The sequence below is a fragment of the Arthrobotrys flagrans genome (genome assembly GCF_004000055.1).
Source record: "Arthrobotrys flagrans strain CBS H-5679 chromosome Unknown unitig_9, whole genome shotgun sequence".
Taxonomy (NCBI): domain Eukaryota; kingdom Fungi; phylum Ascomycota; class Orbiliomycetes; order Orbiliales; family Orbiliaceae; genus Arthrobotrys; species Arthrobotrys flagrans.
In genome coordinates, this window is record NW_027137551.1 from 2779776 (window position 1) to 2796465 (window position 16690).

The 16690-nt window shown below is 49.6% G+C and overlaps 6 protein-coding genes and 1 further gene across 6 annotated transcripts; 3 read left to right on the forward strand and 4 right to left on the reverse strand.

The window, feature by feature from the left end:
- Positions 1-314: 314 nt before the first annotated feature.
- Positions 315-1768, reverse strand: DFL_006167 (uncharacterized protein; the record flags this gene model as incomplete). Its single annotated transcript, XM_067635543.1, has 7 exons — positions 315-351; positions 409-592; positions 657-758; positions 816-1373; positions 1451-1497; positions 1570-1672; positions 1747-1768. 7 exons carry the CDS (start codon positions 1766-1768, stop codon positions 315-317), a joined length of 1053 nt encoding a protein of 350 aa, XP_067489961.1.
- A 786-nt stretch (positions 1769-2554) lies between these two features.
- On the forward strand, positions 2555-3507 carry DFL_006168 (uncharacterized protein; the record flags this gene model as incomplete). Its single annotated transcript, XM_067635544.1, has 3 exons — positions 2555-2800; positions 2868-3206; positions 3277-3507. 3 exons carry the CDS (start codon positions 2555-2557, stop codon positions 3505-3507), a joined length of 816 nt encoding a protein of 271 aa, XP_067489962.1.
- Positions 3508-3778: 271 nt separating this feature from the next.
- On the reverse strand, positions 3779-5600 carry DFL_006169 (uncharacterized protein; the record flags this gene model as incomplete). The annotated part of the gene is made up of 4 exons (XM_067635545.1): positions 3779-4526; positions 4595-5247; positions 5367-5421; positions 5479-5600. The coding sequence occupies 4 exons, from the start codon at positions 5598-5600 to the stop codon at positions 3779-3781; spliced, it is 1578 nt and encodes a 525-aa protein (XP_067489963.1).
- Positions 5601-5931: 331 nt separating this feature from the next.
- On the forward strand, positions 5932-7036 carry DFL_006170 (uncharacterized protein; the record flags this gene model as incomplete). The annotated part of the gene is made up of 2 exons (XM_067635547.1): positions 5932-5999; positions 6094-7036. 2 exons carry the CDS (start codon positions 5932-5934, stop codon positions 7034-7036), a joined length of 1011 nt encoding a protein of 336 aa, XP_067489964.1.
- Positions 7037-7248: 212 nt separating this feature from the next.
- Positions 7249-10703, reverse strand: DFL_006171 (uncharacterized protein; the record flags this gene model as incomplete). The annotated part of the gene is made up of 8 exons (XM_067635548.1): positions 7249-7930; positions 8021-8874; positions 8938-9531; positions 9593-9624; positions 9685-10167; positions 10248-10281; positions 10344-10424; positions 10488-10703. The coding sequence occupies 8 exons, from the start codon at positions 10701-10703 to the stop codon at positions 7249-7251; spliced, it is 2976 nt and encodes a 991-aa protein (XP_067489965.1).
- A 568-nt stretch (positions 10704-11271) lies between these two features.
- DFL_006172 lies at positions 11272-13009 on the reverse strand.
- A 252-nt stretch (positions 13010-13261) lies between these two features.
- DFL_006173 (uncharacterized protein) lies at positions 13262-16628 on the forward strand (the record flags this gene model as incomplete). Its single annotated transcript, XM_067635549.1, has 5 exons — positions 13262-13298; positions 13391-13465; positions 13540-13638; positions 13725-16481; positions 16543-16628. The coding sequence occupies 5 exons, from the start codon at positions 13262-13264 to the stop codon at positions 16626-16628; spliced, it is 3054 nt and encodes a 1017-aa protein (XP_067489966.1).
- Positions 16629-16690: the final 62 nt, after the last annotated feature.

Here is a 16690-nt window from a genome sequence, read left to right on the forward strand (position 1 = left end):
ATGAGTCAAAACCCAACGCTCAACACAACGGTTGTCGACGGATTGCCGCAGGTGACAGGGCGGAAGGAGCCCTCGGCTTCCTCGCTCACAGCACTATTGGCTTGAAAAAAAATGTATTTACATGAAGATAAGTATTCTCGGAACTCCTCCGAACGCCAGGGCGGGTCAAAAACGCACAAATGGCTTGAAAGAGCTTTCGTATGATGATTCAGCCCCAGATGCATCGAATGTAAACAGGGAACTCCAAACGTCAGGATCGGACCGCCAGGACCGTATCTCATGCAATCTCCTACAATTCAGTTTTTTGCTGGCTCTCAGAACCAGATTTTAAGAAGCTCCTCACTTACGGAACTGTTCCATGGGATCAGTATCATTCTATTTGGAACTACATTCCAAGACGGGGCATACCTGGGTGTGAGGACACCAGCCTCGGTGATGATAGCAGTCAACAAGGTTGGCGGCGTAAAATCTACAAACCGATCGTTGCCAATTCGCTCGGCTTCCTCGATCGTATCCTTCTTAGCCGGCTGTCGTTCCTCCGCGTCATCCACCGAGAAGTTGATCACGGTTTGCGTAATGGGCAAATCATATGCTATAAAAGGTTAGTCGTCGTCTTGAGGAATTTCATGCAGGCGCAGGCCAATATTTCGGCTTACAGTCAATGGGATACAAGCGAACGAATTTGTGGGTTTCGCAAACAGCGTAAACGCTCTTGCCTGCCGCCTTCGCAAGGGTAGCCATCTGGCACGTTCCGAGAACTATCCCCACTCAGGTCAGCCTTGAACCAAAGATACAATTCGTCCTAGAACACATGCCATTGATAATGCCCCCGTTTTCGACGACTCCTTCCGCTCCAATAAGGACAAAGTCAACTTTGTTCATGGCGTAGCCGACGGCCCCCTCCGGAACGACAGCGACCGGAACCCCTCTTTCTCTCAAGATTGAAGCAAGTCTTTTTCCACCAGAGCCTTCGGTAACAACGACTTGGAATCTGATGTGATTTCTCAGAGCATCCATCATCATTCCCAACACAACTCTGCTGAATGAAATAGTGAGAACCGTGCATCCATCGGTAATGAAGCTTGATCCAAGCTTGGCAAGCCTTTTTCGGGAGTCCTTAGCCCTTGAGTCAAAAAGTTTGTAGCTTTGCTTTAGGTGTGCGACAAGCTTTGGCATTGATTGTGAGTGTCGCAAGAACCGGACGATAAAACGGAGGAAGAGGTCGCAGCCTGCCGAGAGCGAGATAGGATTACGAATTGATTCCTTGAGGGCATCGATACCCCTGTTGAGAACATCAAGGAACTCAGCTGTCGTCTGTGAATTTATACGTTCGACGAGGTCCACAAGAGATTTGATGGCCGCAACCGGCATAGCTATTCGAGACAACGCCCAGCCATTAGAAGAGCTTAACAACAATATCAGCGAAATAAAGGAAAAAAAAAACACTTACTGAGATCGTGGTCATTTCGTAAGTAGGTGAGGTATACTTCTCGAATACTATACGCGCGGCAATCGCCGTCAGAGAAATCATCCTAGTATCGAATATCAAGCAAGGAATGAGCGACTAACTCGAATTCGCCGGTATTCAGCTGGACAACCCCTGGCTTTGCTGTGGACGGGTCAACGATGACGGCTCCATCCACCGGAGTAGGTACCTCCAATATTGGAAGCGCTGAAGTGGACATGTGTCAGTCCGTAATTTATTCTCTGTGAAGACCTTCTCTTCTCCAAGCTGTCGTGACTCACCGGTGGTAGCGACGGCAGCCATTCTGTGGTATCGATAAGCCTCGGGGTTGATTCTGATGATGCTAGTGGCAGGAAGGTGTCGATGCGACAGTGTACGCCGGAGATGGTATGGTTAGTGGGCCGTTGGGTAGAGAGCGATGATGATATAAATCTTGATGAAATTGTTCGGAGGGAGGTCAACCGAATTTCTTTGTGAAGCTCGGGTTGTGGTTTGTCGGTGCCCGTTTGTGTCACGCTTAAAATCAGACCTTCCCCAAAACGGACAGACGTCTTTTGGTGGGCTGCTTATCGATAGCAACCTCACCTCAACACATCAACACATTCCCTCGACGGCCCTCGGAGGGACCTCGAGCAGGATATAAAACATCGTCGTATCCTCGGGAGGATATATGAATGCGCCTGGGCACGGGAAACGGTCTTTTTCTGGGTTGATTCAGCCAATGTATTCGAAAAGAAACCGGAGACTGCTTCTTGCTTCCTTCCCTGCAACTTCTCTCCTCAGCGTACCAACTGACTTATATATATATACCCCGCCACCAAGCATCCCTGCTGGTATGCACGCTAGCATTGCCCTGGGACGACCACCCAATCACAACAGCAGTGCCAGCACTTGCATGCTGGGTTGCATGTTGGGCCATTGGCAGCCCAAAGTTCCCTTCTTAGTCCCTTAGAGCCTTAGGTGCTACTATAATAGCCTTCGATGGACATTCCATCTTGATCCACAAGATCTCTCTTCCTTTATTTATTTCCCCCCTACCATGCCGCCAACGTAAAACCAACCCACCCCGCGAACTGCGACGAATCTGCGATGGCCGACGAAAAGATCGAAAACGTCCTCTTCCTCGGCAGAGTCCATTGCTATGCCGTCCCACCTCTCACCGCAAACAAAGGCTACAAGGCCGCCGAATGGCGCATCGAAGACCCCAAATCCATCATCTTCACGGCTCGTATTCGCGTCATAGAAACCTCCGATATCGATGGTGGAAATGTCAAGACCAACATCAAGCTGGAGGACCCCGAATCCGGCGAGTTGTTCGCCAATGGTCCATATGAGGTGTGCGCCCCGGTCCGTTATTAGTGTTTCGACCGAGTCTAACATGATCCCAACTGTGGTTCCTCAGGGCCCCTATTGTGTCTCTCCGGTGACCGATTCTTCCCGTTTTTTCGCTGTGCGCGTCGTAGATGGAGCTCGTCGTGCTTATTTGGGGATTGGCTTCGAGGAACGATCCGATGCGTTTGATTTCAACGTGTGCCTGCAAGAAGTTCGTAGGCATAACAACCTAGAAGACCAGCACGGCGGCCCTGCGAATAGCTTGGCAGGGAAAACTTCCTATGGAGCCGGTAGAACTGCAGCAACCCCCGGTCAACCTGCGAAATCCTCAGCGGCCGCCGCCATATTAAACGCGCCACCAAAAGACTACTCGCTGAAAGATGGCGAAACGATAAGTATAACCATCGGGGTATGCCTTTCTTACGAAAAGGGTTTGAGAAACAAGCCAAGGCTAATTTACAACTACGGAAAATTTACAGAACAAGGGTAGACGTAGGCCTCCAAGCTCTCACACGCCAGCACCGGACTCCGGTAACGGTTTCCCGTTACCCTTTCTACCACCACCACCGACCGCAGATGCTGTAAAGAAAAAGAGACAGAGCATGACAGAAATCGAAATGGCAGCAGAGTCTGCATTCGTTGGCATTCCTGCTCCCCCTACGTCTACGAGGATAACCGGGTTCGACGACGAGTTTGGCGACTTTGTTTAATCGAATGTATCATGACCTCACGGCAATATTTCAGCTCCAATAGTGGCTATCAGTGTACTATAATACCATGGCTATCATGATCTAGTTCGATTCATTTCGGATTAAGTTTTTCATTGCCTCTCAATTAAGGATTATGGCGAATAGGAGACGTGTGCTGCATACATGGACTTCTGGTTCATTGGTTCCCAACGCCCGTCACAACCCGATCCCCTTACAGAATATAACGCCGCGATGTAACAAAATAATGCAATGGCGAAATGGCTGGCAGCAACTAATCAAAATCAAAATCATCGCTATCGACCTCGAGCTCCTTCTCATCTCGAATCTCCAGAAAGTTCGAACACATAACCCCGGATATCTCGTCGAAGTAGACAAGGCCATAATCCAGCTCATGCAAAGTACAACCGAAGTGCAGCTTCGGATAAACATACTGGGCGACCGTCTTCTCGCAGTATAAGGTCAAGTTGTTGGGTTCGCTCCACTTCGAAGTTATCGGAAGAGCTTCCTCAGGCGTCCATGACTTACAGACGATCTTCCCAAGTTTGAGGGGGCTTCCAGGTTCTGGGAGCCAGACCGAAATAACTTCCAAGCTAGCGTATTCTTTGTAAATCTCCCGGGGGTTTTTGCTGAGGTCGGATGTGATGTTAGGCAACTCGCTAATAAAGGCATGATATATCTCCAAAGCTTTCTCCTTGCTCAAGCCGAGCTCTGGTTTTTTGAAATCTAGTTCCCCATCCACCTTCTCCCATTCCCGCGGAGTCATATAGCTCCAATATCCGCCAAACAAGGTCGAACAAGCTTTGTTGAAGTCTCCAGGGAACTTACCCGAGAGAACAGCACAGATCGGCAGCTCTTCGTTGGCCTTGTCGCAGGTCTTGATGGCCTGTTTGATGTTGTCCGTATACTCGGGACAAACATTATGATACAGAACGTAGTTGAGAAAGTTTCTGATTGTATTGACAGCCTTTTCAATTTGCTCGGGAGTTTTGATGCCGAAGTCAAACGGAATTTTGTGAGTTCTGTCACGGTAGCTTTTTAGCATAACGGACCCGCCTCTTCAGCCAAAACGAATCAAGTAAATACTCACACGAAGGCTCGAACGACGTAGTCAAAGTCTACAGTGTATTCGGGGTCCTCGTAGTCATCATCCAACTCCTCTACCCGCTGGATACCGATATTTTTCATGGATTCGGGGACGTAGTCAGTCGCTTTGAACCTCGCAATCTCTTCCGCATCATTTTCCTTGATAAACTTCCGATCCACACCTCCAAACATCTTGGCTCCGGTCTTAATACCTCCTAGGTGGTAGTAAGCTTCCAAGAGCTGATGGCGAAGCGGATCTAGCTTTCGTTTCGCCTTGTATTTCTGAACGGCAGTCTCAATACGTTCAGCAACTGTCTTCTGGGGACTGTACAGCTCCTTGTCCTTGTTGTATTCTTCGGCCGTTAGGGGAGCCTCAACAAAGTTTTCTTCGAAGCCACTAGGGAGAGTCTTTCCCTTGCCTCCCTTTCTCTTCTTTTTCTTTTTCTTAGGGGCCTCGCCAGCTTCGGTAGCAGCTCCGGGGCCATTGGTTTGCGTTGCTGGGGTTGGATTTTGCTTTTTGGAATTTGGAGAAGAAGCAGTAGGAGTGGAGTTTGCAACGTTTGAAGCTCCAACGGTTAGAGAGTCGATCTGGTCGACGATGGCATCAATAGGATCGGATGAAGCCATGATTGCTGGGTTTGGTGATTCTTTGCAACGCTGAGGCGATATATAATCAGTAGCTTTCAAGCTGAGCTTAGTTAGAGCCAAAGAAGTGCATATTTAGAGGCAAGAAAGAAAAAAAAAGAGAGAGAAGAAATGAACAAAGATTTACCAACCTGGAGCACTTGCTTCCTCAGAGCATTCGAGCCAGTGGAAATCCAGGTGGGATGCCTATAACAGATAAGTTGCCTGAATTCAAGAGCAAATCGAGACGTAGTTAAGAAGTACCTATATGTGTGCGTTCTGTTGTGTGTTGGCTGCCCTGCTGCTGTTGCTCGCTGTTGCTTGCCGCTGCTGCTCGCTGCTGCTGTGCAACCTCCAACAGCCCCTCCGCCAGCTCCATCATCCATCAAATACCGCCTCCTACCAATTGCAAACCCTCTTCAATTCTCTACCATGGGAGGTATCCGTTGCAGCCCCGAAGCAGCCAGGACTTCACCGCGGTCATGTGACCGCAACACAACATGATGCCCTTCACATCATCCTGTATAGTGCCTATTTAATGACCACCTATTTCGTGTAGACCAGTATCCATCATCCATCGGTCAAGCATCAATCAACCAACTCGATTACAATTCACCTTCTCCGATTCTTGATTCCCAACAAGGAAATTCTCTATTCCAATAACTTCGGAAAACAATCAGGGAGCGATTAGGCTCCTACAGTACCAACCTGGACAATATGGAGGGAAATTCTCAATTCATTGCCCCTCCTCTCATCAAACGCTTCAGCCATGCTGCTGCCGGCCAGTAAGTTTTCCAAGCGACCCCCGCATTCTCCATTGCATCGTATAATATTACATCATGTTGCACCCAAAATAACACAACTCTTCCGTAACCCTAGCGAGGGTGTTCTACGTGACGAATCCGGTGCCCTCCTTATCAAACCATGCCTTCCCAGGGAAGTGGATTTCTATCAGGCCGCCGCGTCACACGCTGAATTCGCCAAATGGATGCCAACGTTTATGGGCACCCTTCAGCTAAATCCTCAGACCGCTGCGTCTCTGGGGGACAAACCCGGCGTGCCCCCGGTTCCTGCGGTAGCCCCAGCGCTTCCTTCTTCAGACCGGGGAGAAACGAGCACCCGTTCTGATGCTACAGTCAAGAAACCGCTTGAAATTTGCATCGTCCTCTCCAATCTCACCTACGGGTTTGCCAAGCCTTGTGTTTTGGACGTCAAGCTCGGGGCTCGGCTTTGGGACGACGAGGCTCCCCTAGAAAAACGTGCTCGTTTGGATGGGGTTGCCGACGAATCGACTTCTCGTCCGTTGGGTATGCGTATCGCCGGTATGAAGGTTTGGAAAGGCGACAATAAAGCGTACCAGATTTACGGCAAGAATTATGGTAGGCAATTTACCGCTGACAATGCAGTCGACGGATTCAAGGAATTCTTGTTTTCAGGCAAGCTTTCCGAAGAGCAGTCAAAACTCATTGCGAAGAGATTCGCCGACAAGGTCGCAGAAATCCAGGGAGTTCTTGAAAATCAAGAGAGTAGGATGTACTCCGCAAGCCTTTTGTTCGTTTACGAGGGCGATGCCGATGCCTTGGACCAGGCTTTGCAAATTGAAAAGGAGAAGGATCCATCCAAGGGCACTCTGGCCGAAGGAGAGGAAGAGGATGAAGATGACGAGGAGGAAGACGATGAAAACAAGCCTCCGCCTAGGAAAGTCGAAGATCTAAAGATTATTGATTTCGCACATGCAACCTGGACTCCCGGCCAAGGCCCGGACCTGAACGCCTTGCATGGCGTTAAGAGCGTCCTTTCCTTATTCAGGCAACTTTCCTAGACGGTGCAGTGTTTTCATACCGAGTCTTCGGCCATATGATTACCTTTCTGGAATTCGATCACCGTGGAAACGATAGACATAGCATCGTGCAAATATTTGACGCAAGCGATAGTATTTACCCGAACCAAACATTGATCCCGAGTACCTTGACTATGATAGAGAAAGGAACATACAGCCATGTTTTTAACAGACACCTTAAGACAAGAAGGAAACTAATAGCCATATCTATGGTCGTGACTGGGGTGCCCGCCGCCGCCGCCGCCGCCTCCACTATAGTCACCGTACCCACCGGAGACGTATCCAAAATCTTGAGGCGGTGGGGGAGCACCGTAAGCAGACTCGTCAGGATAATTGATACCTCGATCTCTTCCAGCTGTATAATCGTAGTCGTAGTCCCGATCACGCCCAACTTGCCCATCAGACCCAATGACGTAACCGCTACCAAAATTAAAAGGCTGAGCATTCCCTGTGGGGTATGGGGCCCCGTAGTGGCCTTGCTCGCTCGGGAAACCTCCAGGCATCGAACCGTAACCCTGGTGTTCGTACCCACCATGTACGGGTGCACCATAACCACCACTTTCTCCACCATAGTATCCCGGACCGGCTGCTGCCTGCGGCGTATAGCCATAGCCACCTCCATATGAATCTTGAGTAGGATCTCCGGAATAAGCGGGTTGCTCGTAACCACGGTGAGACGAGTAGTCCCCTTGTTCTCCTACGGCCCGACTCGACCTGTAGGGATCATCGTAGTCTCTGTCTTTCGAGGAGCGTGACTTGCGGCGATCTCTCCTCGGCCTTTCTTCGAATGCAAGAGCTGAATCATCGCTATCAGAATCAGAATCATCATCTTCGCCCCCTTCAACCGCTCTCGACCTTTGTTTATGTTTATGTTTCCTATAGTGAAAAATCAGAACGGTTAGAAGGTTTACCGTGAGTAGGTGTCTCGTTTTGAGAAGTGGTATTCTCAATGAAACCGAAACTTACCTCTCCCCATAGCCCTCCTCGCGCTCGCGCTCCTTTCTAGCTCTTCTCTCGGCTTTACGTCGATAATAGTCGTCATCCTTGACTTTTTCTTTCTTCTCCTTGGAAGACTTGTGCTTTTTCTTCTCCGACCTTCCGTGGTCGGAATCCTTTGACTTCTTTTCGCGTCGGTCACGGTCATAGTCATCATACTTGTCCTTCTTTTTTTCTTTCTTCTCCGAGCCCGAGTACTCGTATTCGTAATCTTTGTATTTGTCCTTCTTGCTCGATTTTCCGGAGTATTCAGAGGCAACGCCTGCAGCAGCACCTCCCCCCAACAGGGTTCCAATGATGTTTTGCAAAGGTTGACCTCCAACAGCGCCAGCGAGTTGCGCAAAGGGGTCAAGGTTTGCCGTATCACCCTTCTTCTTTTTCTTCACACGACCTCCGGCTTTATCAAGGTCACTGCCATGAACTTTTCCGTGGCCACCCTCATGGCCTCCACCGATAACACCATCGGTATGGTTTTTTCCAGTTCGGACACCCTCAGAGTTCAACCAAACATTTAGTCTACTACCCTTATCGGGCAGCCTATTGACCCAATCTTGGACCGCTTTGAACATGCTAGTGTGCAATTCGAGTCTCGGGTCACGACAAGCAGGATGATGGAAAACTCGGACGACGTCATCAAGTACCATTTGGACCGGGGTATTTGGATTCTCCCAAGCGAAGACGATACGCGGAACAACATATTTGACGACTGCTTGAGCTATAAGGCCGGCAGGTTCGTTGAGTCTGTTGGAAAAGTGATCCTTGGAAAGAAGGGAGTGGGTTGGGTCGGTGCAGTAGGGGTCGTTCCAAGGTTCGAATTGCGTATTCTAATCAGTTTCTTTAGCGTTTCGGCCGGCATGGATTCGTATAGGAGGGGGAAGAAGGCATACCGATGAGGCATCGAGGACGCCATTGGATCCCTTTTTGAGTTCCAGGGCAACTTGCTCGATGACAGGTCTCAAAATTGGAGCTAGCAGGCTGAAAATAAAGACGGACAGGAGCTCGGAGATTTTCTCAACAACATCAACGAGGCCCGGGACCTTCTCGATCGCGGATTCTATCGCGCGGAAGACTCGGTCTCGGAATTGGAGAATCGGCCATACCCGTTGCATAAGTTGTTCGGGGTTGTAGGCACTGATCTTGTCACTCACACTGCCCCCTCCCCCATAGGAGCTGCTCCCACCATGAGAACTGCCATAACCGGCGCGAGTACCGCTACCAATATCCATGTTTGCGAACCTCTGTGCGTCTGCGTCCGCTTGTAAGCGGCTGCATTCGTCGCCGAGATCCTGAGTTCCAGGAATTTGAGAAAGCAGAGCCTTCAGAATTTCGCTGTCACTGCTACTTCCGCCGCTACCCCCAAACCCTCGGGTGCCCGAACTAGCGCTGGAACGCTTCTTATCATCTTCTTGGGCTTCAGCCATGGCCAAATCCAACTCTTCGAGTTCATTCTGTGTTAGCTTATCCTGAGCTTCTCCGAGGACCTGTCGAGCAGAAGATAAATTAGTAAGAATGATATTTTACCCACAAACGTCATTTACTCACACTATGGAGAAAGTCAGTGGACCCGAAAGTTCCTACGAAGCACCGTTAGTTCTATACATCATCAACACAACGCTGTAATTTGGGTAACGGACCTGTAACAAGCGGGAAAACAGTTCTTCCGTTGGTGAGACGGATTTGCGAAGAGGCACCGACGTGTGGGAATGCATCAACACCTAATTCTTTTAAAACTAATTCGCAATAATTGCTGTGCGCGCTAAAGTCTTCCATGGTATGCAAAGCCTGTCCAAGACATCTCAAAGCCTCGCATAAATCTTCCTTCTTGCCCCTCAAGCCGTCGGCGCCCGATGTATACATCCTGCCGAAGTGGATGGACCGATCCAAAGAATACTTGATGTATCCCGCAGAAGTAGCCCAGCCACCACGTTCATTGGCAATATAATTCTTCATACCAGTGTCTGGATCGACAGCGAGTTCGACGGGGACGACTGGCGGACGAAGTCTCGGGTCGTATGCACGAGCATCGAGATTGTCGGCGTAGTTTTTAGGGTTATCGATATGTTCTTCCGGGCGATATACACCCAAGCGTTGGTCGGTAACCTCAAATTCCTCCGTAGCTAGACATTGCGGATAAAACGTCAGGCACGGCGCTTTTAAAACTAGGATGGGTAGACGCAAGGGGGTGTAATCGGCATACCGTAACCGAAAGACAAGAAAGCAAGGACGGCAACCTGTTCGATAGAGTCGGAATCAATATCCTGACATGAAGACAAGTATTCAAAAGAATGCATACCAGAACACGAATGGTCCCAGCTGGTGCTCCCTTCAGGGTTCCAACGTCCAAAGCCTGAGAATAGTCTCGCAGCCAGTTTCCCTAATACAGGATATCGTCAGGTCTAGTTTTAAGGAACTATAACTACTAAACGCGAAAACTTACGAAGTATACCCTCTTAACTTGCTTGCTAGTCCACTTCCCGCCCTTGAGGAAAAGGAGGGCTTTGAGGATATCTTCGATATCACCATGGCGGAAGTTCTTGCCTTCAATTTTTGAAATGGAAGCAATATTACCGGCACCAAAGGCGGCAGCAGGACCGACAGCAAACAAGAGGAGAAGTAGAAGGGCGACCCAAGGTCGCCATAAGGCGTTCGACATGGCGTTCGTAACGGCTAGTTATCCTAACGATCGAGTATTGATACCTTTGAGGGGTTTTGTTGAAGTCTAAGCTTATGAGTAGGGAGGTGAAATTGAACTAAAAAAGAATGTTAGTACTGTAGCCACCTTGCGTCCCGAAAACAAGAAATAGGAGACCGGCGCCTACCAGTTAGGACGTTAGCATATTACAGGATTCGGGACAGTGCTTATCGATAGCTTGGCGGGGTGCCCCTCCATGTGAGACGCCGCCGAACATCTCGGACAACGTCATCCGAACATGTCGGCTGATATCCCGTTCAAACATCCAACGCAACACACTTCCACTTCAACGGGTTGACGTTGGGGCTGGTTACACAAGCTGATCTACTGTTGATGCCGAGGCCGAGGCACTTTGTAGGAAATGTATCGAGATGCATATGAACTCCTAGGAAGTATGGGAGGCATCTGCAGGTGTCACAGTCACAAGCACGGTCACAGTCACATATATAAAGAGCCAGGAAAACCAAATTCGAAATTTATCCCATCAGAGACATTTATGAAAGTACTTCTCATTTAAGCTTGTCAGATTTTATGGACGGGGTATAATGGAGAAATGCTGAGTGGGAGGGTTTGAGAGATTCGATCTTGTATCGCGTCTTCTTCTTAGCCTTTAATCTTCATGGAAGCCGGGGAAGTTTGTGCTTACTGCATGTTCGGATAAGAGACCTGAAAGATTCTAAGGATATATTCGAGCTAGCCTGCGCTAAAAAGAAGTGATAGAACAGAAACAATGAAGAGGAGGAGGTCACGTTTCGTCACTCTACTACCATGTCTTCCGAAAATCAATCCACATGAAAGCAAGCAATCTCCTCACTCCAAGTGGTCCTACCAACTAGGCAGCTTCTCTCCAACTTCCGCGGGATCGACTTCCTCCTCCTCACCATCGTCACTATCTTGCATCCTTTCCGCTTCTTCTGGTGTTGGAACTTCGACACCGGCTTCTATTAACCGTCTTCGCTGCGCAACCCTTTGCTGTTCTTGCCATCGGATTAAAGCAGCCGACGCATGGACTTTAAACCCAAAGCATCTTGGTACGTGCCTCTCTGTGCTTTTCTGTGGTATCAACTGTGGGTATACCTGGAATAGTATGTGAGGGAAAGATGCACCGAAGTAGGCACCGTCGATAACGGCATGCCGTGAAGACTTGGGAACGTAAACATCCTCACACCGACCGCAGTAGAGTTTGACGGATTTGACGTTTGGAAGATCAGATAGACCAATCGGTAAGAGAGGTTGGCCGGAGCAGAGGACGCGAGGGCATCGGCCGAAATCACATTTCTTATATTTATCGAGCTAGAGTTAAGAGTTAATGGAGGCGAACCGAGGCGAATGGGTAGGAGAAAGGGTGGCATACCATCTTCTGTAGGCCTCTTGTTGTAATGATATATCTGGCGTGAACTAGGCCGTATAGATGCCTCGCTGACTTCTCGATCTGCTCTCTCATATCATCATTACATTCGAAATCGAAGACATCGGTGACGAGGTCAAGTGCATATTGATAATATTGAACCTCTGTATTGAGCCCGGTCAGGTTGAATCTATCCGTAAGATATTCTTCGTCGATTTCGCAAAAGTATTCGTGCCCTCTCGATGAAATAAACTGCCCAATGAGATGGCACGAGGCCAAATTGTCAGCAAGGTTTTGGAGAATTGCACCGTATTGGTGAGACTTACCCAGTCTCTCCAATAACTTGAGTAGTCGCTATCCGTCTCTGAGTTGAATTCTTCCACTGAATTAAAACCGTTAGCGAAATTATTAGGACAGCAGGGTTGATTCGAAAGTGTGACTAAGCTGTCGGGGGTTGACGGCAGGACCATAGGTTGAAGGATGTCCAAGACAACATACTCGTATGAAGACGAAAACCCCTTGTAGAAGGGCCTCAAGTGTGGGGGAAAGGTCGGATGAGGAGCAAAAGCGACGAGGTGGTTGTGATGTTTGAACGTTTATGGACGAAAAGGCTTGTGCATGCGCAGACGGAAGCGATGGTGTCGTTCGCTGAAATCCGGCCTGCAACAAAATTGTCAGCTGGAGTAGCTCGGAGTTAAGTTAAGCACGATACAGTGGGAATGGCATACTTTTACAGGGAAGCCAGAAGGCCGCTGGGGGGTGAAGTCAAATCAGTATCTGATGTTGAGAATAGTGGTAGTCAAAAGTGTGGAGGATGAATGCAGGTGTGTAGCTTTGCGTGGTGGGTGGCAGAACAGCCCAGGCCAACTCCACAACCTCTAATTAACTTCCAACCTCACGTCCAACCTGCCACGGCCATCTCAAGGCCGTATTCTTCTCCCTCAGGCCATCTCCCTCACGATATTAGATATTCTCCCCCCAACTTTCGTTACTTAAAAAGGAATATCTGAGTACTTTGTCACTTCTGATACATCACTATCGATCCATTGTCCTCAATCCTCTGACGAAATCTACAACAGGTCGCGTCTCATCCCACATTTGCAATCCTCACAAGCTAGCCTCGAGTATCGTCGCAAATGATCGCGGTCTCTGGACCTTTCTCGCAACAGCCATGTTAATCATAAAACCGACTTGGTTAGCACACGCCGGTACGCCCTTGTTCGCCCACGCGTCTATGTCCTTGCTCTTCCACGAAAGCTCAATGTAAAGGGCCCAGAGAGCTGACGGGATGGTATTCTAGAGGAAAAGAGACGTTTCGAAGTCTACACCTGCCATGTGTCCGCTGATGGCAAGCGACTCGCCACTGGCGGTCTCGGTATGCAAAACACAATCCTTCCCGATAGGCGGCGCTAGGGTCTATTCTTACGCTCAGAATTGTTATCCTTCTAGATGGGACTGTCAGGATATGGTCCACCGAAGCCATCCTAAAAGCTGGGGACCAGGACTACCAGGGCCCTCGGCAGCTCTGTTCTATGAACACTCATACAGGTATGATTATTCCAATTGTATAATTCCGGGGGAGCATGCTCCTCGAGCAAACGGCTAACTTCCGCATCAATTGGTATTTACAACAGGCGCTGTCCTAGCGGTCCGCTGGTCAGGCACAAACCGATACCTCGCATCCGGCTCCGATGATAAGATCGTATTGATTTACGAACGGGACCCAAATGCCGCCCCTTCTCGACCTCAATTTGGAAGCTCGGAACCAGGTCATACCGAAACATGGAGAACATATCGACGGCTTGCTGGCCATGACAACGATGTTCAGGATGTCGGCTGGTCTGCAGACTCATCGATACTGGTATCGGTCGGGTTAGATTCGAAGGTTGTTATCTGGTCGGGGAGCACTTTTGAGCGCCTGAAACGTCTCGATGTTCATCAGTCGCATGTCAAAGGACTTACGTTTGACCCGGCGAACAAGTACTTTGCCACGGCCTCGGACGACAGATCGATCAAAGTGTTCCGGTTCACCCCTCCTGCTGCAAATACCAGCATGCATGATGTCGGCGCAAATTTCGTCACGGAGACCACGATAACCAAACCGTTTACCAAAAGTCCGATAACGACCTACTTCAGACGATGTTCGTGGTCGCCGGATGGTGCCCATATCGCGGCTGCTAATGCGACGAACGGCCCGGTTTCGTCCGTCGCCATCATCAATCGTGGCACTTGGGATAGTGACATCAATCTCATTGGGCACGAAGGACCTGTTGAAGTTTGTTCTTTTGCCCCGAGAATGTTCTCGCGAGAGCAGTGGCCACCCCAAAATGGCATCGTCCCCGGACAGATGCCTCATCTAACAACGGTCATTGCGTGTGCCGGCCAAGATAAATCTCTCTCCCTCTGGAACACGTCGAGCCCCCGGCCACTAGTTATTGCCCAGAACTTGGCAACCAAGACGATATCGGATCTCGCCTGGAGTCCAGACGGTAGGTCTCTTTTTGCAACCAGTTTAGATGGGAATGTTGTCGCCATCGTTTTCGAGGAAGGAGACCTAGGTTATGTTGTCGGTCTGGAAGAGAATGAGAGGCTACTACAGAAGTTCGGCACGGCTAGAAAAGGTGTGGGTATTCCGGAGAGCGTCGATTTCTTACTCTTGGAAGAAAAAGGGAAACAGGAGGAGAGAAGAGAGGTAGAAGGGCGTATGGGAGCGCTCATGATGGATGGTGGTGGAAACACTAACGGAGATACTATCATGAGTGGTACGGCACAGAATGGGGTCGGGGCTCAATGGCAAATGCAGATCCACGGGCAGGATTCAAATTCTCAACCGTCTGCCCCCGATCCCAAACCTATCGTAGAACCGAAACCGGAGAAGAGAGCTGTACAGAAAATCACCATCACAAAAGACGGAAGGAAACGGGTCACTCCGGTGCTCGTTTCCTCCGCCACTACGTCGAATCTACCAAATGCTCAGCTCTTGGCCAAACAAATCACCACAGGACCGGGCGTGGGATTTGGTCCCCAGAGCACGCTCGACCTCTCTCGACCTTATGATGGATTACCAAAGGGGGGCCTTGCCGCTGTTCTACTCGGGAATAAGCGACGTAACCCAACACTCGAAGAAGCAGCGGAAAACGAAGATGGCGTTTCCTCCCCACCTAAGAGGAAAGTCACTGCGGTCAACGTATCCGCGACAGCAGCTGCAGATAGTACAGAGGTTCTGCGACCCTCAATCATTAACCCAGCGCTTTCCCCCAGCCAAATCAGGCTCGCCGTTCCGAAGATACGAAATGCGGTCGTCCGAGCATTGGATGGCCAGGGGAACCCCGCTCCTTTGCCTGATAACGCCAATGGGCCCTCGGGGACGGACTCGCAGGCAGGCGAATTCGTCTTTGAGGCCAAAAACAATATCAAGTACCCTCATCCGAACGAGCCAACAAAATTGTCCGTAACACACAAGGGTAAAACCGTCTGGGTCGATTACCTTCCAAAGCCCGTTATCCTTATTACCGCAACTGCCAACTTTTATGCCGCTGCTTGTGAAGACGGCACAATACATGTGTTTACGCCCGCTGGAAGACGACTTCTTTCTCCATTGGTCTTGGATGCTACTTCCTGCTTCCTCGAATCTCGGGGCTGGTGGCTCATGGCCATCACTTCCGTCGGGGTTTGTCATGTCTGGAACCTCCAGATTATGAAGTCGAAGTACGGCGGCGGAGGCGTTAGCCTTGCGCCCATATTTGACCTCGCAAGCATACTGTCTGACGCTGACAAGCCCATCTCTAAGGCGGAAAGTATCACCGAAGCCAGTGTAAATGGCAATGGCAACGTGATCATCTGCTTAACGAGTGGTGACGGCTTCGTCTATTCGAGCGACCTCTGCGTCTGGCAAAAGATCTCCGAAGCATGGTGGGCTACAGGATCACAGTTCTGGGATACAAGTGGTGGGACTGCGATGACAACCGGGGCCGGATTGTCTTCCGGAATCATCCCATTCGTTGAGAGACGAACAACAGCTGAAGTTCTTATGCACGGCCGTGGCAGGTTCCTCCAAGGTATCATCAAACGGCTCTCGACCCGCGAGGGTTGGGAGGGGTTTGAGAGCACGGTGTCCGTTGCGCATTTGGAAAACAGAATCGCAGCTGCTAAGAGCCTACAGGCGAAAGATGATTTCAAGACATACCTTACCATGTATGCACGGCGCATAGCTATGGAAGGTGCTAAACACAAAGTCGAGGAGCTTTGCAAAGAGCTTATGACTGACGTTAACGAGTCGATGATGATGATCGATGACTCTGCGGACTCCAAGGGGAAAAGCAAAGCAGAAGACACGATGATATGCGGATGGGACAAAACGGAGTTGCTTAAAAGTTGTCTCTTAATATTTGGTAGGTCGGCACGCTATCGAATTGTTGCATAGCATACACTAACCAACCTTTAACCACCCAGGCAAATTCCGCGAACTCCAACGTATCACCATTCCATATGCCCGAGCTGTCGGAATGCTTATTGAAAATAACACAGAAGATTTATAGTGCCCGTTATTTAGCTAGTCGTTCACCGTGAAAGCTTTGTCGCATTTCCCTTGTGTCTTCTA